We start from the raw sequence: 26,759 nt of genomic DNA on the forward strand, positions 1-26,759 counted from the left end.
TTTCAACTTGTCGAGATTGAAAAGGTTGCAAAAGTCAGTCAGTCTCTAAATCACGAATTTTTTATCTGAGCTTATCAGTAATAGTGTTCAAGGCTCACCGTCGAAATTCGAGCCTTCAAATCCATGTGTGTTCAGAATTATCTGCGTTTGAATGTTAAAATGACGACTTGTCAATTTAAGAAACTCTGTGATATATAGAAAAGACATAAAGAGAAGTAGTAAGTAAAACTCCTAGTCTGAAGTTTTTTTAAAGGAATTATGTGATTTTCATACAATTCTATTGCTTCTGAAGACTATTTACATATATTCAAGACTAAAGTCAACCCCCGAAAATGGCACAACTGTCCCTTTAAGTATGTCACAATTTGCTTTTCTCTATATAAAACACCGGTCTTGATGATTAAAAAAATCTACTTTGTTAATTGTCAGATGATGAAACAATGAACCTTGGTTGATGCTAAGCATAACTAAACTGGAATCGCTTGTAATTAAACTATGCACGATTGTACTCATAAGTTCCATCTCAAGGAACGTATACATATGGAAAGAAATAATAAAGAAAATGTTACATGACTGCTAACAAGATGATGTCAAGGGAAATCAAGACACCTTCAAGCCATCAGTTTGATCTAGACATCTCTCTATTGAATTAACAAGGAAATAGAAATTGAAAGTAGAAAGTAGACAAGATTAATAGGTACTAATTTCTGGATAATTGAATATTGATTTAGTGAAAGCTTTGCTTGTCTTGATTAGCTAGTCACTAAACTTTAACAAATTGGAAATGGACTGAATTGTTGTTCAAGATTTAAGAATTGATGTTTATAAGAAAGTCTCTCCGGACTATAGTTCTGATCATATAAACAACTATCAACACTACTATGAATACAATCATATTACAGCAGGATATTCGTTAGAAAGCATCATGATGACATCTTAATTGCTTTATGGAAGTATTGGAAAATGGATAATAACTTTTGACACTTTTTTTATGTTGACTTCTGGCATAAGATATTTTGTTGTAGAAGAATAAGTAGTCTAATTGCTTAAGCAGGCATCATGTACCCTGATCCTTGTTATTGTTTATTTGAAACTTAACTGATCATTAGTATAGCTGGTAGCTACTATTTTAGGCTTATTAGTCTATGAAATTATGATATAACAGTTATATCTTAATTTTTTTTGGGAGAGTGCCATTTAGAACAAGAATCATTACACTGTATATAAAATATCTTTGGAACTGAAGTAGCATTAGTAGCAAACTCAGCATAGGATTAAACATAGAATGAATTTGCAATTGTCATAATATTGACAGAATTGTGTCATGTGATATCTTAACATTGATCAGCTACGCATCATTTCCGAACAGTCTATTGAACAATAATATTATTCTTCAATTCTCTGGAATGTTTTTATTTCCATTCCTCTGTTGACTCGATGACTTTTGTAAGAATTTTATTCAATAAGATCAAACATCCTTGAGCATGATAAAAAAAAACATGGACCATAAATGTAAGAATGATTCATTTTCTATTGATTTTCCCATATGGTGTTCTCCTAATTAAAAAACAAAGAAATACCAAATTCTCATACATAGTAGCCATGGCATCATAGAAACTATCTACATTCTGGTCAGTGGCCAAATCTCTTAGCAATTATCTCTTGTGCATGTTCTTGTTCTAACTTAATGATAACTTATGACAAGCATTGGCTTACAACCACCATCATCTCAATGATAACTAGAACTATCATTATCTTGATGGTAACTTACAACCACTGTTATCTGGATGATATCTTTGAACCATCATCATCTTGATGACAACTTACAACCACCATTATTTTGGTAACTTGTAACCACCCTTTTCTTGATGATATCTACTAAGCCATTATCTTGATGATAACAATTTTTAACTACCATTATCTTGATGATATCCTACAATCACCATGTTGATGATACCTTGCAACTATCATGTTGATGGTAACTTACAACCACCATCATCTTGATGATAACTTAAAATCATCACCATGTTGATGATATCTTAAAAACACCATTATCTTGATATTAAGTTACAACCACTATTATCTTGATGATAACTTACAACCATCACCATGCTGATGATATCTTGCAATTATCATGTTGATGGTAACTTACAACCACCATCATCTTGATGATAATTTACATCCTTCACGATGTTGATGATATCTTGCAACTATCATATTGATGGTACTTACAACCACCATCATCTTGATGATAACTTACAATCATCATCATGTCGATGATAACTTATAAACACCATTATCATGTTGTTGTTATCTTACAAACACCATTATCTTGATAATAACTTACAACCACCATCATGTTGATGGTAACTTAAAAGTACAACCATCATCATACTTTCCATTCTGTTGGCTGAACCCAAAATGCTGTTTTGTGTACAAACACAATTTTAATTGCAATATACAGTGTTAATCTTAACCAAATCTAAACCTCTAGCTTGTAGATTTACTGACATTTCTTTCTTATTGGATTACTGGAATATTAAATAATCCAAATTAAATATCATCAATCTTCTAAATGGATGATTTTTACTTCCTTAAAGAAAAAATCAATTGAGCCTATCTTATGCTTGACTTATTTCAGAGTCTTTGTTAATTTCCGGTCTATACTTTTCGATGTGAAGAGACCACATTAATGATATTATATAGCAATAATATTCTTTCTTTACTTTAAATTTGATTGAGATGAAATCATCTAATTGAAATTTATCTACTATTCTATTTCTAGCCTCGTTTATTAATTTTCGAAGAATACTCTGTCTGTGATTGGGCTATTTTTAGAGATTTTTTAATTCCATTTGTGGTTACATCTAATTGCGTACTAGAGTTCGATTATTGAAAGTTATTTTAAGTCATGCTTTCGTTTGTTGACACTCTAATTGTAAGTTTTTAAAGATGGTTGGAGATTACAAGCACATTGTGAAGATAATTACACTATGGCTTGTCATGTACTCCCAACGTAACTATAGTGTTTCACATCTTCTCAATCTAATCGATAATTTTCTCACAATTTTAAACTAAATTTCTTCATTTCAATTTACTTCTGGTGTTACACAACACGCTCCAATTATCTTTGAAATAAATAATCTTAACCCATTATGGTGGCCTGAGTTCATGCTGTTGTTTTTTTACTAAAGGGAAATCTAGCTATATTTCTTCATAATGACTTTCAGAACTATTTCATCTTTGACTTCTAGTCAAAAGCTCAGTCTTTTCTATTTCATTGCATTTTGCTAAAAAAAGACTTCTCTTTTAATATTTTAGTTTTGTGAGACATTCACATCTGTGTAGGCAAAATTGAATGTGCAATTTATTGCCTTAACCCTTTGAACACTGAGTGTAAATGAAGTAAAACGTTATATACCCTGAACTCCAAGTAATATAAAGTGTATGTTGTTTACGTGACATCACTTGATAATGGCTGATTTTCTGGCTATTAAGGGTTAAGATTTTTCATTTTGACATTTCTTTGTATATTGCCTTAAAAGTTTATTGATGCAAAGTGTTCCAATATGAAGATTCTTAATGCATCATTTTAGTAAGGTTCATCAGTATGGTACATTCAAGCATTGCTAGGCCTTTAAAACCAGTGAATGTACATTTCGTTTTTGGATTATGGTTTTAATTGTTCACTTCTGTTTTCTTCCCAATTTGAGGTCCTTTCATGGTATTTTGAATGACAGTTTTGATTGGTTTATATGATACTGTCTAAGTCAATAACCTTGAATTGTGCATCAAAGGAACAAAGATACATCAAAGACCTTGAATACAGCAATTATTCTATTTAGAACATAAAAATTACAATTTCATGGCATTATTTACTTGGTAATATACTGAACACACAGACCACACAGGTTTTGGTAGTTTTTAGGAGGCAAGTTAAGTGATGAAGTTATCAGTTGGTAATTAAGACTGTAAATTATTTAGTAAGATAATCTACAAGTTATGGTAAACAATGAAGAAAATGATGGTTTGTTTTCTAAACAGACGTCTCTTGAATGTTCTACATGCTCATCTTATATTCTTGGTACTGTAGTAGACAAATTGATTAGCACATACGTTTTTCAACAGAAACCTTCTCTTTAAAGTTTGAATTGCAAGACTGAGAACATGCTAAGGACATTTTGTAATGGTAGAACATGATGCTGAAAAGTCCTACTAATACCATAAACCTTCTTGGATGTAATATTTAGAATGATTCTACTACTGTTAAAATGTGGAATCAAAAATAAGTAATATTTGGAGCAGACTAATTTTAAATTATTAATTGATGATTTATATAAGCATTATAAACTTGGATAAGCTTGCTATTTGCTGATTAAAATCTCTGCCAGTAATTTTCTACTAATGAACTGACTGATGATTTGGTACAGTTATATTTACTCTTTATAACTGCAATATGAGATGTTTTTTTTAGAAAAGTGTGATTCATATAAATTGCATTGTATCTAAATTATCATGGGAATAAACTAGGTAGAAAACAGTTTTTTAAGATATGTGCAATTATTCCTGTGGCAATAGTTACACATTTTTATATGCAATTCATAATTCTAATATTAAAAGGGAATTTAGCAACTGACAGACTTTCTGGCAGGGAAATCTTTCTACCTCTTTAATGCATGCAAATGTAAAAAAAATGGAAATTATTCCATTGTTGATTGTAATGCATTTTACATGTGCATTGCATGATATGAATAATAATAATTTATGTATTATTGGTCTATAGAGAATGCAAACATTTAGATGGAATGTGTATAATGCAGTGATGCAATTTCTTACATTTATAACTTTCATTGTAGAATGGAATAGCTTTAAAGTTCATCTAATGAATTATTTACAAAATTTGCCTCCACCTTCAAAGTTTGAAAGTTTGATGCTCAGGTTGTGTTTTTTTATGCCTTTTGAGGTAGGACATATGTCACTTTGAATATGTTTTTAAGGTACTTGCCACTTTAAAATAATGGTAACAAAGAATATGAAAGCCAGCCACATCCTCCAGCCACAATACTTTATTTATTCACATTCTGTGCAGACACATTTTTACAATTCCATGTTTCAAAGTTTGAGTGTTAAACAAGCAGGCAAGCACGTTTACTTTTTTTTTGTACTAAAACTGCAGGAAGATTTGTGGTGATGGTAAATGTCATAATATTTTCTGTCAACCAGACCATTCTGTTGATAGACATGATTTGTTGTGATGTGATAATCTAGTAAAACAGATCTGTAAAGTGATTAATGAAATTATTTAGATGGATATATCTAGTAGAAAACAGGTGTCTGAATACTGATTGGTTGTCATGACATCTGACAGTAATAAATAAACATGACATCTGATATGACAGTATATAGTCAATTTGCATTCAGGTTTATGTTATCCTCCTTATATTGAATTTTTATAGAATTGCTGATAAGGTAAAAGGGACATTGATCTTATCCAGACTTCTGTTACAACATCTGCTTTAACTGACAAATATGTCCTTCAAACTGCCACTGAAAGAAAATGAAATATTGATGAAATTTCAAAATTTTTCCCTGGTAGCAATTGAATTTAGTTTTAGCATTCTTAGGAATTTTGATGATGAATTTTGTATTGCAAGGTTTTGAGATGTTTCCAACTGGTTGGATGAGTCTTGTCACAGATTGACAGCCACTTAGACATGGGTGTATTGGGGAGTTCAGATATGTTGATTCCAATCAAATTTACTATTGAAAGAGTTTGACCAGTGGTTATTGAAGATAAAGGGATTAGTTTGGTTCTAAGATACTTAATTTCTAGATGATCTAACCAGTCCACCCTATGATAATCTTGAAAGAGCTCATTTTATCTCTTCTGAAAAAATAACTTATTTAATCACCATAATCAATCAAAGTTGAATCTTGATCAGTTCAGTATATAATATAACAAGATTTTCTCTGTTTTTTTCTCGGAGTCCTAGACAACATTAACAATCTATTATAGCTTCAAATAAATAATCAATTTTTCTTACATTAAGATGTGGAAATTTGACATGATCTGTTTTTTCTTTGCTCAAGATTTACATAATGGGTCTCAATCACTTCAAATTTAAGAAAATTTTGACAAGTTTGACGACAAGATTTCTCAAGAGTTTTGATTTAGTGGGTCCTTAAATTTGAGGAAATAGAAAATTCATGTCGGTGACAAAATTTGATAAATGATTAAATTTTCATGTACAGTGGAGCCGCGTTTATACGGTTGCCGATAATCCGGATACCCCGATATCAACAGGCTTTTTACTGGAAACGGAATATTTACTATGTAAAAGTAACCGTTAATCTGGTTCCGCAGGGCTGTGATTGGGAACCAATTATCAAATTCTATAGTAAATAGAAATAGTCGCGTGTTACTGTGAGTTCTTCTAACTGGCTCCCGGATTAGCGGTATTTTTGATGTTTAATAAATCCTCATTATGAGATTAAGCAAATAATTTAATCATCAAGTATAAGCTATCTTTCGTTCAATCATACCTGAATACCATTTATCGTTCAGTTCTACTTCAATGTCATCTTTCGTTCAGTTATACCTGAATTCTATTATTGATACGTAATGCATCAAATGTTAGCCCTACGAAGTTACGGCACAGAAATTTGTGTTTATATATCAGCGAAACTGGCTTCTCGATTAGTATTATTCGTTAATCGGTGTTTAATAAATTGTTATTTGAGAATATGCGTTTATTTTTATGATCTTTCGTTCAATAATACTTGAATTCAATTTTTCATTCAGTCATACCTGAATTCCATCATGGCTACGGAACACATCAAACATTATCGCTACGATGATACGGCACGGTAATTTATAAATTAGTGAATCCTAATTTTAAGGAATGGTATCGTTATTATCATGCTATGATAGTGAAATAAAATGAAAAATTATGAACAATCGGGGTTCTTCACGACGTATTGGCCCTATAAAGTACACAGATGTCTTTCACATGTTGCGTACATGACATTTGACAGGTGTCCTTGTGGGAAGGGATATAACTCTAGTTGTGGAATGGCATGTTTCAGCTATCCGGATTTTCGTTAAACCGCACGAATTTATCGTGAACGGGAATGTGCAGATAAACGAGGCTCCACTGTATACATCACAGAACATGTTGAGAATCGCTGCTTCTCATCCAACTTCAGTAGGTACAATAATAGATCAGGTTGTATTTTAATATTTTTAGCAGTCAAACATGTGTGAGATCTTTGGAACATTTTTTGTACATAGCAATTGATATCATCATAAACTGATGCCTGTCCTGCAGAGCTATCATTTAATTTAAGTTTGGTCTTGCAGATCTTATCCACCTTGATGTTGAACTTTGTGTTACTTCAATTAAAAGCTGAAATTCCTGTCCTACAACTTCAAGTCATGTGATATTTATGTCTATAGTTATTGTTGTATTTTTAACGGGAATCGATAGGGACTGTATTTGATGAGATATTGTTCATATAGTCTATTTTTATCCTGAAAAATACATAGTTAAATATAGCTGTGATTGATTTTATATAATTACTGTATTAGGTATGGTGTTGTGGTTTATAATATGATTTTATAGTGTCCTGTATATTATTTCATTTTATACCTTTACTTACCAATTTCTTGTCTCTAATCAGTACAATTTCATCCTCTTGACTAGTATAAATATTACATATGCTTTTATTGCAACACAATGCTTTACAAAATCTCTTCTGTTGAGTATATATTTTGTAACTTATTTACACAATTTGCAATTAAGTTTCAGACAGTAATATAGAATTGAATAAAACACTTTAGTACTGAAGCAGGCATAGAGAAAAATGTCCTGTTTGATGGAAATAGCCTTGTATGGTGACAATTATAAGCAGACCAGTCATCATATCTGTTTGGTCACAACTGCAGTTATAAATACTTTAAAATATTTAAGGGTGTCTTTGAAATTTGTATCAATGTGAATCTGATATAATGGAAACTTAAAATAAAACTCCTTCAATATGGTCCCACAATCTCTGCCATATTAGTGATAAGTGTGTTTGCTTTTTTTTTTCCTTTTTATTTGAATACAACTTTCCAACTAGCCCATTTTCTCTTTAAATTCTTAAATTTTCAGCATATTTCTATTTCATCATATTCTGTACATCTGTAGATATTTCAGTAATGTTACCAATTTCTCAAAACCTTGTCTATATATTTTGGAGGTCTGACATTCATTGTGGCAGGTTTGGCTCCCGTCCAGTCTTCACTCTGCTCTAACTTTTCACAAAACAACACTTTTTATCACAAACTAATCATGTATAATGATAACCAAATCATTTGATAGTTGATTTAAAGAGGCAGGTGAGGCTGGCACTTGACATGGCTGTCTATCAGAAACACTGACCACTGTATATTGTAAAGGTCACCCTTCTCTCTTCGGAAGACTAAATTTACAGAACACAGAAAACTTTCATCAAAATCTGCTAAGGCTTCATTCTTATCCACTGAAATAAAAAAAAAATTAAATTGAGGCAAAATCACAATATTTCATTGTCATCCAATATCATGGTTTTGTTGTTTATCATTCATTCATTCATAAATGTGAACACATTGCGTACTGGACAAAGTTAATCAAAATAACGTAAACAAATCAAGGGAGAGCTGATTTCATGGTTCTGTGACTGTTTTATGATTGGTCAATTTGTATAAATTTTTGACATGTTCAACAGAAATAATTTTCTTCAGTATAATTACACTAATCCTGAGGTCATCATCAACTCATGGTACACCAACGATTCTTAGGAAGATCTGTTTATTCAATGAAGAAAGTTTCAGTGAGAAAATGAATTGTCAGAAATATACCCTTGAATACAAATAAAGGCCTGTTGAAATTTCAGCATCAACCTGCTAAAATGTGATTGTGAAAAGGAACAGGATATAATAAAATCATGGTATGTTAACAGCAACTAGCTGGTTATTAAAATAACCTGAAGGTGGGAAACAGAGACATCACGTATTATTGGCTAAATCAATATTCTTTTCATCTGATCAACTCATATTATATATGGTATAATTAGATATTACACATGCTTTCTGCTTCTCAACCTTTCACACTATCATTATTTCATGTTATCAGATATCTTGGCCAGTGTTTTCATGGGTAAAAAGCAATAATTTGCTCACATTCGTCAAGTTCTTTCAAAGATATACACCAAACCATGTTACATGTCTTTCCATACCTGATTTTAGAAATCAGATATTTTGTGATGCTGTTATATTTTCTGTTTCTATCCCATGTCATTTTTTTTCTGACCTTAATCCTTTTAAATCCACTCAATGTAAATATCCCCCTAAACACTTTTCAGAGTCTTGATAGAACTGTAAGTCAATCTCATCAAAGATCATGACCAAAGGCTTCCTGTTAATTTCAGAAACTTTATAGTGTGATTATGTCAACAAATGTGAGTGTTTGTTTTTAAATTGATAAATATGTTGGGAAAACATTACATTGAGATGGTGTCATATATTATAGAGAACTGTTGATTACTTAATTTGAACTGTAAAACCACCAAATTAAATCATAATTTTTCTCTCAAAAAATCATTTAGTATAAGAAGGAACCATTATATTCTTTCAGAAACACCCAAATAATCAGTGTGTATATATACATTATTTATTATTAAGGTTTCTGACTGGTTTATTTACAGTTTTAATACAAACAGAAAAACACTTCATACATAGCCTTGAACTAGTTTTAAAGTAAAATTTTTCTTGAATAAACTATGTTTCTATTAAAACATCACTTCACCTAATTTTAATAACAGATTCAAATGGAATTGAGTTTGTTGAATTGACTCAAAACAAATCAAATAAGTTTACAATTCTGGTTTAACCCCACATTTGACTTGGTCCAACATGCTTAACAGGGGGAATGGGCATTTCATTTCTAACAAGTGGAATGGGCATTTCAGTTTTAACAAGTGCAAACAATAAATCCCAACTAACTATTTACAAATATACTAATATTTTTATATACATATTTCCTTAACCACTTGTATACATGGTGGGAGAGAGCTAGTATGATGGTGATTCTACTCAACTGTGTTACACTGGGCATGTATCAACCATGTAATGACCAGATCTGTGATTCCAACAGATGCAAAGTACTCGAAGCCTTTGACCATTTCATATTTGCCTTTTTTGCCATTGAGATGATAATCAAGATGCTAGCTATGGGAGTGTTTGGTAAAGATGCATATATGGCCGATTCCTGGAATAAATTGGACTGTTTTATTGTCATAGCTGGGTAAGTTATTATTTTATAATCATAATATATTTTGTTTGAATGGAGCAACTGTTCTTTTTGGCAAAAAAAGATAATTTTTCTCCTTTGCTTGAGACTACTTTGATTTGTTTCCATGATTGAAAGCAAGGTTTTCTGAATGACTTTCAGTATCCATGAATAAGATGTTTTATTTCTTGTAATTTTTTCAATTAGTCTAACTGAGGCTCAGAAAATTTGTTCAAACCCATTTTGTACAACATTATTCATGTATAATATTTTGCTTTTTACAAAATTTAAGTATTGCAGTTTATCAGCTGTTATTATAATATATCTTTCCAAAGAGAACAGTTTTGCCAAATTTTTGAATTATATTTTCACCTTTTTATTTCCACTTTTAAGCAATTTTAATATCATTTATTGAGATAGAAATAAGGAGAAGAAATATACTTTTGTCAGATAGAACTAAATAAAGCCTTGATAGTTGTAGTTATAGTGGCAGTGGCAGTGCTAGTCTTTTTTCTTTAGTTTATCCTGAAAATATTGTTTTCCTTCTAAATTTGTAAATTTTATGTTTAAAATATCTCATTCATTAAATATTAAATACTTAAATAGTAGAATCTGATCTTTTATTAATTAATGATCATGAATTGTTCAAAAACCTCATACTCAACTTAATTTCCCTCATTTTTTTGGTAAATCTTGAATTTTCTGTTATAGCTGTCATAAAAATCAATATAAAATAAACATTTTTATATCAGATGTAGGATTTAGCCCAAATTTATTGTTTCCTATACACTAAGTTTTATTGATGCCCCTTTATGATTCACCAACAATCAAAATGAAAACATTTTATAAATATAGAAATAATCCTAGATTCTGATGATGCCTGGAACTATCTGTCAGATTCCTATTTCTGCTTCATTCACAGAAAAAGATGTAAAATTAGAAGATTGAGATACATATTCACTATATAAGTCACTATACCACTGTCATACGCCTTGTTGAGTGCACGTAATCTGTATTGTATCTGTTCATGTCAATATCTTATAGACTATATGGTTTGAAAATTTGAAATTTGTGTCTAGATATATGTCAACACATATCAATTTGCCATCTTGAAATTATGTTATTTTGTGTCTTATTGTTAGTTATATGTTGTTTTCTATTTAACATTTCTTCATCTTGTTTTATGGCCCCCGTGCATGCTTTTATTTACAAATACTTTAAAAAAAAAATTTCACTCTATGTTTTTTTTATTTCCAACTTTCTGAAATAATGCACAATCGGTAGTACACATTTTGACCTTGTCCATTTATAAAGACTGGATACCTTGTGTAGCCCTGACTTGAAAACCAGTTGTAATAATCAAGTATATTCTTGAACTGTGTCAAAATTCTTCCTCCAAACTACAAGGTCAGATAAACTACATGGACCACTGTAGCTCCACTGACAGTAGTCTGTAACAAAGTATTCTACTCAATCTCAACACATAAAAAGACTTTACAGTTCACAGTACCAATCAATTATATTTATAGAAATAGGAAGGGAAGGAGACACATTTTTTATAATAATGTGAGAAAACTGTGGTGTTTATTAAGAGAAAATGTTAAATCATTCAAAAGCTTTCAAAACTATTTAAAAATTTATGACTTTGTCAAGTCAATTTGCTTTGACTTTGATATTCAATTTTAAACTATATTCAATCAAACAGGAAACATTCCTTCTCTGTTATTAATCACTACAGGAAAATTATCTGTTAAGATATAGGCTAATAATAGAAGGCCTTTATAAAAACTACTAGAATAGGACTGGTGATATATCTCATGTTATTATAAAAAAAAACTTATAATAAAGGATAATATGCATATAAATTATTCCCACAGGAAGTATATGATTCACCAAATATATATTTTATCTCAATTTTCTCAATTTACTGTCAATTTGCATTTTTTTTTTTCAAAACCATTTTGGAAATTTTGCTGCAAATTAATACCAGAAAGCAATTACTGTCTGGAGAGGAAGGAAGATGTAGGTTAGGAGAAAGTAATAAGTCGTATGTAAATTGAAAGTTATATATTGCTCTTATCTGCTATGTTTTAAAGTGTAATTATAAAATCAAAGGTCAAATGAAATAAAATGTAAAAGGGTTATAAAATTTGAGAATGGTAAGAAATATCCAAAATTTTACTGGTTATATTTTATAGAATTCATCAATAGATCAATATTATTTATGGTTGTACAAGGAATTCGATACCATTCCTAACTTTATTTCTTATTTTTTTTTAAAGTATTCAATATATGCCAATGTTTTCCCAGCTCCCTCTGCATGTACAATCCATTGTCCTGTTTTTCACCAATGTCAATTACTAGATAATTTCTAAATTAAAATTCAAGTAAGGAGTGCAGGATCACATTATCTGTGGTCACAACTAAAGAAATTGACACTTCAAGATTGCTATGACAGCCACCACTATATGTTTATATTGTATGATGTTCACTGTTTTGTAGAATTTGTCATCCTTATTTTTTGTCACTCCTTAGTAATGAATGCACCCCAATTATCAATCACTTTCAATAAAATACCTAATTTTGCCACAAAACTTGTTTGAATTAAGTTTCTTAATCCGCTTTTCAAAAATTAGTTCGATTTTTAAAGAATGCAGTTCGTCTCAGGAATCAAAAGGAACATTTAAGAAAAAAAATACATACAGCAATCTGCTAAATAAATAGGTAATGAATAAATACATGTTCCTTAAGCAACGGTAGCATATATTGTTTATATTCTACTGTTGCTCCTGCAATCCCATATTTTTGTCATTAGAGACCTTCCTTTGCAAACCATACGTCACTTTTTAATTTATCCAATCAGGAATCTCCATTTGGTGTAAAAGGATGGTAATTGCAAATGGCGGCCTCCATTGAATTATTTGGAAATGTTGCAGTTTTGCATTTACGCGCTTTTCGATTATCCATCGATGTGAAACTTGACAGAAAGGTACTAACTCGCATACTTAATATATACAAAAAATTTCAGAGCATTCTAACATTACAGCAATTTTCAAACTTTTCAGGTGGGAGTTTTTCAGTAATGGCGAAATGGAGGGGGAAATAATTCGTTCAAATAATTAAGGAATGACCTGAACATTTTTTCGGTTTATATGGGAATATGGGATTGCAAGAGCAACAGTAGAATATAAAGAATGTATGCTACTGTTGTTTAAGGAACATGAAATAAATAGTGGTATTAAATTGATATTAGTCAAGATCAATCACTCTATAATAACTATATATAATAGGTTTTAAAGCAGTTACATATGACTGGATTATCTTTAATTGTCAGAACATTTTGGTCAAAATATTTTGACTTCTAACTTTAACTTGCTACTACCTAAGCAGCCATAAATGTCCTAATGCCATTTATATTCTGATTCACAGCTAAGGTTTAATGTTTTGCAATTGATTAACTCTAAATGTATTTTTATTTTGAACATCAGATATTATTCATGTATTATATATATATGATTTTATGGCCATACATTGTGTTAGACACGCTTATATTTTAGTTTGCATTTTGGCTCTCAGATCATTGTGTTGTCTCCCTTTGAATTAGTTTTATTTTGGTTTTCTTTACATTTTTCTCCATATTTAGTTTGATCTATGTTATATTTTATGTCTGATATTATTGTTTATCTGTATGAGAAAATTAGGTAGGTGCTTCTTCAACTTGAACATACAAGAACTAGGCAAATCACTGATAACACATATTTTAGCCTTGTGCTGAAATAGTCTTCAAATATATACCATAACATCAATATTCTATCTGGCTTCAAAATTATGTTAAAAATTAAAAATTTGAAAAAAAAGTAAAACCCCAAAAAATTATTAAAATCTTTTGGTTGTGAAATCATTATTGTATATTAAATTGAAAAATTGAAAATTTGATATATTCTCTCAAAAATACCATGTATAGGCCTCTTTGATGATTATGCTTCTAGGTGTTGTACTTATGTCAAATGAATGAAAATTAAGAAAATGATTCATGGTTAGATAGTGAAACTGACAAATTTGGGTTATTTCCTACAACAAAAATCTCAGAATAAAAAAATCTGACACTTATAAAAGAAGAAATTATATTTTAATCTTCTAATTGTACTAAATTGTAAGATGTACTTAATCTACAAATTTCTACGGCTAAAATATTAATCTGCTTTGATATTGTTTTTCTGTTCTTCACAAACCATTTCACAAAACACAAGTAAATGTAATTTAATTTTCTACTAACAAAGAAAATTTCAATAAACTCTTTTCCATCCATCAAAACGTTTTATTTAATTTTTTAGATTAACAAATGATTATTTTTGTTTAATTTTATTTTATTTAAATTCCCCATAATTTGTAGAATTGCTGAATTACTTCTATACAAGTAAGACTTTGCCTATTTCTTGTGGTTCAAATCTCACAAGCTATCAGCGACATGGCACACAAACTATATTCTTTCACAGTTGCTTTCTCAAAATATAAATCAAATTAGTGTGTGTTAAATCTTTGAAAATTTGAAAATTAAAAGATGATATTATAGCATGTTGTTTCCATGGAGACAATACTTTTTAGATATCTCAAGTGATTTTTATATTTGATTTAATTTTAAATGAATTATGTTTTGAGAAAATGCAACCTTGATTGTTTTCTGCATGGTTTGAAACTTTTGCATGGAATTTCTGCATGTTGTGTTTTGAATACATGATCCTTCTTTTCAGTGTAGGTGAGGTTTCTTGTTCAAAAGATCATCACTTCATATTCATAATCAGAATTTCATTCACTGTCAAGTTACCAAACCTTCCAACATATCATGGTGATGATTCCTAAATCTTTCTGGTATTGTTTCATCCACTGTTTGAAAAATGTACATCTCAAGAGAACACCTCAGAGTTAATTCTCACAGATCTCAATGTGCAAGTGGAAGCTTATACTATTATTAACTCTTATAACAAGGTGAAAACCAACAAGTGATTCATTTCAATGTACAAGTGAATGAACTTATTTGATATCTAAATTTGAACTAAAAACAAAATGGCATGAATAAAGAACTTTTTTATGATTTAAAAGAAGATACATTAATAACATATTCATCCTTCTAATCAAGCACAACAAATATGTTGGACACAAACTTTTTCCATGTCATATTTCTTATGAATCAAAATTTTATCTCTATTGCTGAAGACTTGTGTATATTATAGTTCAATGTTGGTTATCTCCCTCTAATAAGAGAATAAAAGTCATGATTTTGTTATGGATATCTATAATTTAAAAACCACAGTCAGTTGTGAACAGAATTTGATGATATTTTGAACAAGGTGATATTTTGTTTACCGTCTAAATGACATGATATTATCATCGCATCACGATTTATCTCTGGACAGCTATCACTAACGACATTATTATCCAGTTAAATTTATTAATAGTCTCTTAATTATTATTTTCTCTGGTTACCATAGCAACAGATTTTGAATTAATTCTCTAGCATTATTAACAAATCAAACTAGGTGATCGAATAATGCCTTCAATTAACAGATTATTACGCTTAATGTCAACTTTCCAATTTTTTTTCTCTCAATTCCACTTTAACATCATTCACTCTGGTAAATTGTCCCTCTTGTAAAATCATTTATTATTATCAGGCTTTTCAAAGTTAAGTGAACTCAATGAATTTTGTGCTGTTGATGCATGTTGTTTGGATTTTTTGAAATTTTTTAAAGTTTTATGTGTGAAGGCTGTTGCATGTGTCATTGTTGTTATCATAGCTTTTTAGCTCTTCCTGTCTCAAATGAAAAATCACACAAAAGAATTGTTTCTCATGATTTTTGTCTGTCAAGAAATAGCTCTTGATGTCTTGATTTGTTAACATTTTATGTAGAGAGGATTTCCCATTCCTGTATATATTCTGTTCCTGGGCATTCACACAATGATATTTTAATATTTGAGTGCAGGATGTATATCAATATATCACTGGCCCACTCTTGCTAATGTGAAGCCATTTAACCATTTTGTAAGTAAAATGAAGGCATTTCTCATACTCATAGTAAAAGCTATCGGAAGAAAAAATAAAGAAATATTTATTCGTATCGTTTCCACTAATCTTATGCAAAGTCTGTCAGATTTGGGAACATTTTAAATAAAATCTACGTTTATATAAGATGAAAGGCGGAATTATTTTAAAACTTTGATAGATGATTAAAGAAAGAATTATTGGTCTCCAGTCTCGGACGATCAAAAAGATGAATAGAATGATTTCCGATTAAAAAATCTCAGAGTTTATTTGGTTCATTGGCTTGAAGATGTTTGTATTATTAAAATATCCAGACGTCAATAGACTTGATTATTGAGTTCTTAATCTTTCTTAATTTTAAAAGACAGCATTCAGTAATTTGTTGAGGTCAGAAATTTGACTGTATTAGTCATATTGAAGATTCTTGCCTTGTTTGTTAAAAAGATATAATTTAAAAAAAAACAGTGTTTTTAATTTAGTTTGATGATTTTTGTGTTTTCTAGAATTAATCTGAAAAGATCATTTCAAATAACAGACCACACAATGGACAAAAAAAAGTCAATTTCCTTAAACATAGCGTTAAGTATTAAGAACTTGATCAAGATTTTTTAAAGAAAATGTCTTATAACCGAATGGACTTTTAGTTCAAGACTATTTTTATTGTTGACATCTCAGAATTGTTAATTAGCTGTCAAGACCATTAAAATCTAATTCTTCAACATAGGTCAAAATTGGAAAATGTTTTCCTATGATGTTTACGTTACCCACTTCCGTAATTTGCTATGACCAGACTACCTTAATGGCACTAGGATTGATTTTGTTGTAACAAACAAAAGAAGGGTATTGATTGGGCGACTGGACGTCACACAGATAACATGTAGAGAAGTAATCACATTGAAAGAAAAGCGGGCACTAGTCCAACTTTACAATAAACTTATAGACAATAAGAACAAAAGCAGTCAATTTGAACCCAGGACTGGCACTGTACTTTTATGGTTATTTTAAATAAACTTCTGTGTCTGTGGTAAACATTTGTTAAATCAGTGTTTTGAATTGAACTTCCACATTCTATCATTTTATTCAGGTTGAAGCATAACACACAGACCTAAACGCCATCTTAAATCTTTTCTTAAAGGGACACTCCGCTTTTCCCTGAAAATATGCTATTTATATATGTATTTTCTTGAATACACTAAATTTAGCTTAAAAGGGTTAATTGAAAATGGGGAGTACTTGTTAATTGTTTGACCTAGTTTTGATGTTTGTCTTTATAATGACTCGATAATATTAGTTGAAATCTTTCGAATACGTAGAAGACATATTTCTCTACAATTAGAAGTTTTAACAGCTTTAAAACTTAAAAAGTTTACATAAGATTAACTTTTAAATAGTTTTGGCTTTAAAAAAATTAACAACTGGATTTTTGTAAACTTTCAGAAATGTAAAAGTACACATTTCCCTGCATTTTGGTGTATAGCTTTTGCAAAAGTAGTAAGGTACATGACTATGTTACTTGGAAATTGTACAACTTCAAACAACAGGACTGGCAAATTAACCCAGAATTCTGAAAATCAGGAAGTTCTAAATATAAAATTAATGCATGAACTTAAACTTTGATTTGGAATGGTTTGGAGATATTGATGTGCTTTTGCATGTGCTTAAATTGCATGAGAGTAGATATAATGTTTGTTTTGAAATTGTATGCTGGAATGTTGGTGATGGGTTGTAATTGAGTGATTTTAAACTAATTTGAATATTTTCATTTCTTACAGAGCTGTAGAATATGGAATTGATACAGAAAATTTAAGTATATCTGCCATTAGAACAATCCGTGTTTTACGTCCACTTCGTGCTATTAATCGAATTCCAAGTAAGTCCAGCAGTGGTTATTATTTCTCTGTGAATCCATTACTAGAGTGGAATGAAAAAAATTGTAAAAAACAATAATAAGAAATGTTACCTTGTAGACTTAAACACTTTTGGTTGTACAACTTAAAAGCATTTTGTGTTACAAATCCTCCATGTGAGTCAAAGGCACATTGGTACATTCTTATTATGTTAATCAACTTTTCATTTTCTCTTTTAGACTAACTTAATATGTCAGTTAAAGATTTTTTATCATCTCAGTGGCCTATAACCTATATAGAATTTGCAGATATTGAATTTTGATTATTTGGAAAAATGTTTTTATTTTTGTATTTCAGGTATGCGTATACTGGTGATGTTATTGTTAGACACGTTACCTATGTTAGGAAATGTCTTGTTATTATGTTTTTTTGTGTTTTTTATATTTGGGATTATTGGGGTACAACTATGGGCTGGGGTGTTACGAAATCGATGTTTTATAGATATCAGTGATAATATATCTTATGTGTAAGTATAGAATATATTACTTTACATTGATTTCAAAGTAATTTAGGAGGAAAAGTAATTGAGAAGGCAAAGTAATTTAGAAGGAAAAGTAATTGAGAAGGCAAAATAATTGAGTGCCGTATATTGGGACATTGCACTTCAATCACTTTGTCAGTGTCAAAAAGTTACATAAAATTTGACTATTGGAGGTTAACGAAATGGCAGCCTGAACAAAGCCTTGTGCCTTTTATGAGCATCTTTTGTAGAATGCAATGATCTAACACGAATGTATTAAATAACGGAACACAATTTTATGGTATACTACTCCTTAGTTTTATTACACACTAAGTTTCAACAATCTACATTGTCATCTTCAGGTGGAGTGACTAAGGACTAAGGAGTAGCAAAAATTGTTTTGCGTTATTTAATGTGATCTCTACCCTTAAATGTCGCTAAAGGATTATAAACAGGAATGTAGAGAAAGCATTTGACACATAGATCATTGCTGTTTTGATATTTCAGGGGGACACTACCAACATTTTATAAGCCATTAAAAGGAGACTATATTTGTAGTAAAGAAAGTGAATCAGGAATACGAACTTGTAAAAATTTACCATTATTTCAATATGAGGGAAGACTGTGTAATGCAAGTGCTCAAGAATTTAGTAACAATACGCCAACACCATATTCATGTGTGAATTGGAATCAATATTATACGAAATGTGATGCAGGCGACAGAAACCCTTTTCTAGGATCTATATCATTTGATAATATAGGATTTGCCTGGGTGGCTATCTTTCAAGTAAGAAAAGATTTGATTTGCTTCCTATAAATTCATAGATCATTCTTTAGTGATTATAATGTTACTGAAAATTTAATAATTATAATTACCAATTCCACCTACTATCGCTACTCAGGAAGCCATTATGCCCACTGATGACATGTCAATCCATGACATACGGTGTCATAATGTCTGGTTATATGAAACAAATTAAAAATACATTATAACTTATTAGAATACGTCATACATTTCTTTTGGAAATAATGTACGTAAATATATGACGCAGACAAAGGTTTTAATCTTAATTTTTCCACCATTCTGACATTTACCAAATGAAATTATTGACTCTTGAGTAAAAAATGAAGAGGAAAACTGGGGTTAATTTTCTTTCCAAATTTTGACTTTTTTTTTTGACATTAAAAGTTATTTTTTATAGAATTTCAATGGAATTAAAAATTTAAATCTTGAGTGTACATCAGATAATATGACAGTTATTTTTTGATGATACTTCATTTTCAAGTGATATGGAAAAAATCTAACACAAGTGTTATTTTATCAATTATACTTGTTTTCTTCGTTTTACAAGAAATTTATCTCTGTCATAAGACAACATCATGCAATATTCATATATATTTCAATAATATTAAGTACAGGTATGAGTAATTAGGATTAAACTTAAGGGATTGAAATCAGGTTTTCTAGTTTCACAATGTGTCTGTTGATCTTGTCTCTCTGGAAAATACAGATTATGATGCCCCTTTAAGCTCTTATACCTTTATTCACAGATAAAGATTAGAGATTAGTCAATTGGAACCTTTTCCTGTATGTTTATAACATTCCTCATAAATTATTACTTGGATTTTATTGATGTTCTTTTGAGTGAAGTATGATTTACTGTAAAAGGTATTGTAATATGTTTCAGGTGATAAGTTTAGAAAGTTGGGTGAATATTATGTATTATGTTCAAGATGCTCATTCATTCTGGGACTGGGCTTATTTTGTTGCTCTTATAGTTGTAAGTAACTTTGATAAAATGATTCAATGTTGTTTGTTCAAATGGAGTTTGAATATGTTAAGAAAAACATAAACATGTTTAAAAGGGCCTTCATCATAACAATTTTAGAAATTTGTAATGATAGGATATTTGCTTATTAAGAATCATAATAGTCATATATCATTACTTTTGATTTCTTTCTGTTCAAAAAATTGTCTTTCCAGGCCTGCCGTATCTTATTGATTTGATATTATCTGTTCAATAGAAAAGCACAAAACTTTACTTACAAGGGCTGTACAGTAACATTTATGACTAAATGGAGCTATTCTAAACTATTTTGATAAATGTTCAATATCTAAATGATCTTTATCAAATGGGAATATTTTAATGATGTTACAATTTATGATTTTATTTTTTTCAGATTGGCTCATTTTTTATGATTAATTTGTGTTTAGTTGTCATAGCAACACAATTTTCTGAAACTAAAAAACGTGAAACTGAAAGAATGTTACAAGAAAGAAAACGATATCAATCGACCAGTACAATTGCAAGCAATTCTGAACCAGCTGGTTGCTATACAGAAATTTTGAAACTTATCGTGCATTTATTTCGGCGTGCTAAACGAAAAGTTATTAGTAGATATTGTCAAAGTAGTGCAAAAAGACAGAGAAAAATAAATCCAGAGAAAGCAATATCTCTACGGAGGAAAAGACATCGACGGAAAGGTATAAATAAACCAACAGTTTATCTTAATCCACATCCTAATTATCATCATCATCATCATCTTAATGTGATGAATCCAGATATTTGTTTACGTGCTGATGGAAGTCCAGTGGCACCAACAGCCAGTCCCGAGTTTTCTGACGTAGATCCACTGTCCTCTCCTAGACGACCAAATTTTTTGATGTTGCCTAGCAACAATAATAGTTTGAATCCTTCAACTGAGTCTATTAATACATGTGGTGGCAGTGGTCTTGACGTTTTGACCCCATCATATTTTAAGTCATGTCAGCACTCCCCGAATCACCTCACTCCACACGTAGCTTTGAGTCGCACTCCGTCCATTAACAGCCAAAGGAGTGTCAAACATTTAGTTTCTTTGCCAGAAGTTTTAGCTGCACAAGGTGCTAAGAATGCTGCACTAGCTGCCTCTAATTTGCTACTGAATGCCGACACACAGCCCTCAAAACTGCAATCCTTAGCTGATAAAGGTGAGTAGTCTCCCCTTGAGTTCACCCAGTAGTTACCACCTTTTCGTTTCTGTGCTGAAAATCACTTATTATTCTAGTTTGATATTAAATAAATCTAACTCAAACATTTTGTTTGGAAATTGATATTGAAGATTTTCAGCACCGTGGTTGACCTTTTTGTGATACTAGCTCTGCTTGTGGTAGATTTTAAAACAAACCATTTATCCTAGCATGTTGAATGACAGAATCTTTTTCAAAGAAAATATTAATGGGAGACACAATAAACTTTGTTTCAAAGTGTTCAGATGTAAATTTCAAATTAGAGTTGAAACATTAATGATGCAGGTGATAAATGGATGTTTTTGTTATTCTGACAATCTTGAAATTTTGAAAAATGTAACCAGTTTCAAACTTCCAAGATGGTGATTGTATCTTCTTAACCCCTTAGCACTTCATAACACAGTTTTTTCTATAATTTTTTTCAATTTAAGTGTCACATGTCATTTTTCTCCCAAATTTGTTGTTCCCATTTTAAATTCTTCATAATATTTTGTGAGTGTAATATTTTATATAATTGAAATTTTTTGGGCATAATTTACATGAATGTCAACTTTATGGTGATGGCCTCAGTGTTATTGCAAACGTAAGGGAAACAATCCTTGTTTTACTGTGTTCTGAAATGTTCTGTCTGATTTCTGACTATTAGTAGCTTAAACTCTCTGATCTTCTAGCTTGTAAACCTTAGTATCTTCCATATAAACTGCTCCAGGATTCTGCTTGGTAATTTGTAGGCTAGAAAAGCAATATAGATGATGGGCAACTCTTTTTAGCATAATTTTTGTTTATGATTATTAAGTTCAATGTTGCTAAGTTCATGCTTATATTTAAGCAGATACTGCAGCTTTCTTTACTGAGTCTGTATTTAGCTTTAGCTTTAGATCTATATGATTAACTGTTGGTCTTACCTCAGTTAGAGATTTTAGTCAAAACACATTCAGTGGGTGCTTATTTCTTAGTAACTGTACACCTTTATTAGCACAAAGCATGTTTTGTAAGGGCTGGACAAACACTGCTTAACATAGACGCTTTACTGAGTCACATCACCATATTGGGCATTATGTTTCATTATATCAATGACAGTTGTCTCCCATAGTTAATAACTGATAATATTGAATATGAATATTACTTTGGTTTCTACTCAAATGATAGATTTAATTATTGTATTCATATTGGATGAAATAATTTGTTCAGTTTGGTTATTAGTTTACCTATCTAAAACATGGTAATGCCATGAATTATTTCATATTTTTGGGTGGTAATTACTAGGCAGAAATAGTATGCATAATAATTGAATTTCATTACAAAAATATTTTTAGATTTTCTTTGGACTATATTATGTGAGGCAAGTGTCATTTGTAGTATTAGAGTAGAAAAAATAAACCTTGTGCAGGTTACAACTTCTGATGATATTTGAAATGAACATATTACACTATCAACAATGTTTTTGGTAAATCCAATACAACCCTAAATCCTTTCTGTTTTAATTCATTCATTTATGCAACAGTTTTCTTTTGTGTTCCATCTTCATTGTTAACTGTTCATCCCATTATCTTTATATTTTTCTATCATCTTAAAAAACTTGTATTGTTATCAGTATTCATACATGCATCATACATTCTATTGATGAATATCTTTCATTATCATTAGATTTAACAATTGGGAAAGTTATTTGTAGCTAAATGTGGCACTTTTAATTACACTGAAACTAACTTCTAGAATTCAACTTCAAATAACAACAGTCCTTGTAGTGCCAAAAGAAGTAAGCATGGTGATCAGTATCCCTTTTAAATATTCTACAATAATTGTGAATCCTAAACACTTTTGTGTTTGTGTTACATGCTATTAATCTGAGAATGGTTTCTTGTTAAGACAGAGGATTTCCATTATACACAGTTACAGACTTATCACAACCTATACCATAGCGATTTTCCAAAGCCGTTGATTTGAGATTCTTTAATCAGTCTTATTTATTCTATATTGCCAAATGACTGTGTGAACATGTCAAAAGAAATGAAATTATTCAGTTAAAGAAGTGGTTTGGGTTTGTGTTATTATATTTTATTTTCATTAGCTCTTGTTACTTCAGGACTGTTTGCTGACACATTATTGGTCGATCATATTGTTGCTGAAAATAAACGTGTTTCATTATCGCATCAACTGTCCCGCACTCATAGCGACTGCGAGACTGCTAATAGCCATTCTGAATACGATAATAGTGACAGTGATAAAGATTATGACAGTGATTCTGAGGACGATTGGAAGGAAGAAAAAAAGAAAAACAAAAACTGTTTTTGTGGTAATGGTAATTATATTCTTTTCCCCTCCTTAGTTGAGTTGTTTTATATTGGACTCTTTCTTCTTTGGTAATGTTTATTTAATTAATTTTCTAGATGTGCCATTTTTAACATCATTATAGAAAGCACTTTCATCTATTATCAGTTTACATATTACAGAATGTCATGATTGAACTATGATGAATTCTGTTGACACAATTTGAAAAATATGACATTGATGAAAGTGCTTTCAAATTTTCTCTTTATCATTTGCATCCTCTTAAAACTCATCTTTTTATAATTTTGGTGTAGTTATTATTCCTGAACAGTTATTAATAAATAACTTACTAATTGGTTATTATTGGTATCAATATATATATTCCTGTTAATCAGTTTTTGACAATCAGTTAATTGGAAATCGCAGTCATGAAACTAAAATTTGTTATTGTTTTCAAAGAAATTATTTTTGAAACAAAAGGATCAGTTCATTCCTTTTATATTTAAATCTTTCTTAAAATTGCACATCGACTACTCAATACATTTTACTTATACTTCATTTTTCCTTTGCCTTCTTATTCTTGACTCATTTGATCATATCATCCTCAGATTTCATCTTCTATATTTGATATCTGAAATCTATCGTTAATTGTCAATGATACATTTTATTATTCTTATAGCTTCTATTCAGTTTGTACAAGATAAAACCAAACAATTTGTAGAAACTCAGTTTTTTCAACGAGGTATTTTAGTGTGTATATTATTGAATACATTAAGTATGGCTGTTGAACATCATAATCAGGTGAGCACTTATAATCATTTCATTTCATAAAACGCAATAATATGACCAATATCATTTGTTTTATGGCAAATTGAAAACAAGTATTGTACTTGACCAGTGCTTCAATAGGAGTATCTTCTATGAAACCCAATACTAATCTGATTTTATTTTGTTTACATGATTTTATATTGAAGAAGGAGCAATTCAGATTTGCTGCCAAACTTTATCTTAATACATTATGGGGAAAATTTAGACTTGATGTTATTATGCAACTGATACTGAATATCAAAATTGTTTTTCAGCCTAAAGCATTGACAGAAGTGTTGGAATATAGTAATATAGTATTTTGTGCTTTATTTACTATTGAAATGGTGCTGAAAGCTGTATCAGAAGGCTTGTTTGGTTATATAAGTGATGGTTTTAATGTGTTTGATGCATTTATTGTTATTCTCAGGTATGAAGACATTTTTTGTCATTCTTATTTACTTGCTCCTTCTGAAATTTTGAACATCACTGGACTCTTCAATAGATGCTGGAAACAGAGGGAACAAGCAGAACATAAAAGGGTTTTTTCTTCAATATCTGAAACGTTTGGTATAAGAGGGATGCATGCAGTACCGATTGAAAAACTATGCTGTTGTCTTCACATTAATTTTTGTTTTGAACTCCATTGACATTGTTATTTTGTACTTTATAAATTATCTTTAATTTTTTTTGATATTTCAGCATTATTGAACTTGCTCAGGGTGGGACTAGTGGATTATCAGTTTTACGTACATTCCGATTACTACGAATATTGAAACTTGTCCGCTTTCTGCCTGCTTTACGACGGCAACTTGTTGTTATGTTACGAACAATGGATAATGTAGCAACATTTTTTGCTCTCCTTATTTTATTTATGTTCATATTCAGGTGAGTCAATTATTTGATTTATATATTATCAAGAAATGTAATTAATGGAGTTTTATGAACTACTTTTCTGCATCTTATGGGCTAATGAAGACAGAGAAATGTAAAGAGTATCATAATGAGTTTCATAAAGATATTAACATATAGGTCTCTCTGGTCTCTTTATACACCCTTGAAATGTGGGCCACCATTTTTAACATTGTAATGTATTCCCTCCCACACTAATTTATTTTATTATCTAAACTGGTGCAAAGACATTTTGGTTTATATTATATCATGATATATAGTTTATATAATTTATTAGTAGTTATTAGTAGTCTATCAGACGCCACATCTAATTATCAAATATGTCTCCATATATCTATATGTCTTTATATGAACATTCAAATACAATTTACTACCTCAAGTTACTTTTTTATATTTTAATTTTAACAAATTAATAAAATTTATTTTTTTCCAAGGTTTGATTGCAGTTGATTAATCTTTAAAAATAATTTTGTTTCCCCTTCCTAGCATTCTTGGTATGAATCTGTTTGGTTGTAAATTTTGTGGAATGAAGAAAGGAGTTTTCAAATGTGATCGCAAAAATTTTGACTCCCTACTTTGGGCATTGATAACGGTTTTTCAGGTATTTGAAAAGGGCAGACCAATATAGTTGCAGTTTGTGTGCCCTAATATCAATGTGTGTCTATAGTTAATATTTGTAGAGTGGCTATTTGTTCTGACTGATATCACAATCTGAAATAATAAGCTACTAAAAACCAAACTAGTCTGCTTGCATTTTTTTGATTCTTGTCAAATGATAATCTATTTTATTTTTAGCATTACACTACTTAAAAATTTAAAGCAGTACCAATAGAAATATTCCAAAAATAGCAAATTGTATTCTCAGTTTTAGTTTGAACCAATAGCCTCCAATTAGCTGTTCATTTGTTAAAACCTCAGTTGACCCTGAGCTTATATTATGTTCTCATTTACTAACATAACATCTCTCCTTACAGTGTTACAAGTTTGTTAACCAATATAGAAGTTAGAAATATGCCTTGTTCCCTTTCATAAAACAACATGAAAA

General features: G+C 30.2%; 1 protein-coding gene across 1 annotated transcript in view; it reads left to right on the forward strand.

Moving 5' to 3' along the window:
* Positions 1-10,080: 10,080 nt before the first annotated feature.
* LOTGIDRAFT_220094 (hypothetical protein) overlaps positions 10,081-26,759 on the forward strand; it is a gene marked incomplete at its 3' end in the record, with an annotated part of 33,280 nt that continues 16,601 nt past the window's right edge. Inside the window, exons 1-11 of the mRNA XM_009063595.1 lie at positions 10,081-10,325; positions 18,123-18,220; positions 18,555-18,723; positions 19,225-19,504; positions 20,406-20,498; positions 20,899-21,202; positions 23,814-24,014; positions 24,678-24,799; positions 25,081-25,232; positions 25,505-25,690; positions 26,201-26,341. Of these exons, the coding sequence (XP_009061843.1) occupies positions 10,099-10,325; positions 18,123-18,220; positions 18,555-18,723; positions 19,225-19,504; positions 20,406-20,498; positions 20,899-21,202; positions 23,814-24,014; positions 24,678-24,799; positions 25,081-25,232; positions 25,505-25,690; positions 26,201-26,341 (1,973 nt within the window). The 5' untranslated portion in view covers positions 10,081-10,098. The remainder of the gene's footprint in view (positions 10,326-18,122; positions 18,221-18,554; positions 18,724-19,224; positions 19,505-20,405; positions 20,499-20,898; positions 21,203-23,813; positions 24,015-24,677; positions 24,800-25,080; positions 25,233-25,504; positions 25,691-26,200; positions 26,342-26,759) is intronic.

The sequence above is a fragment of the Lottia gigantea genome, assembly GCF_000327385.1.
Source record: "Lottia gigantea unplaced genomic scaffold LOTGIsca_59, whole genome shotgun sequence".
NCBI classification, from domain to species: Eukaryota; Metazoa; Mollusca; class Gastropoda; family Lottiidae; genus Lottia; species Lottia gigantea.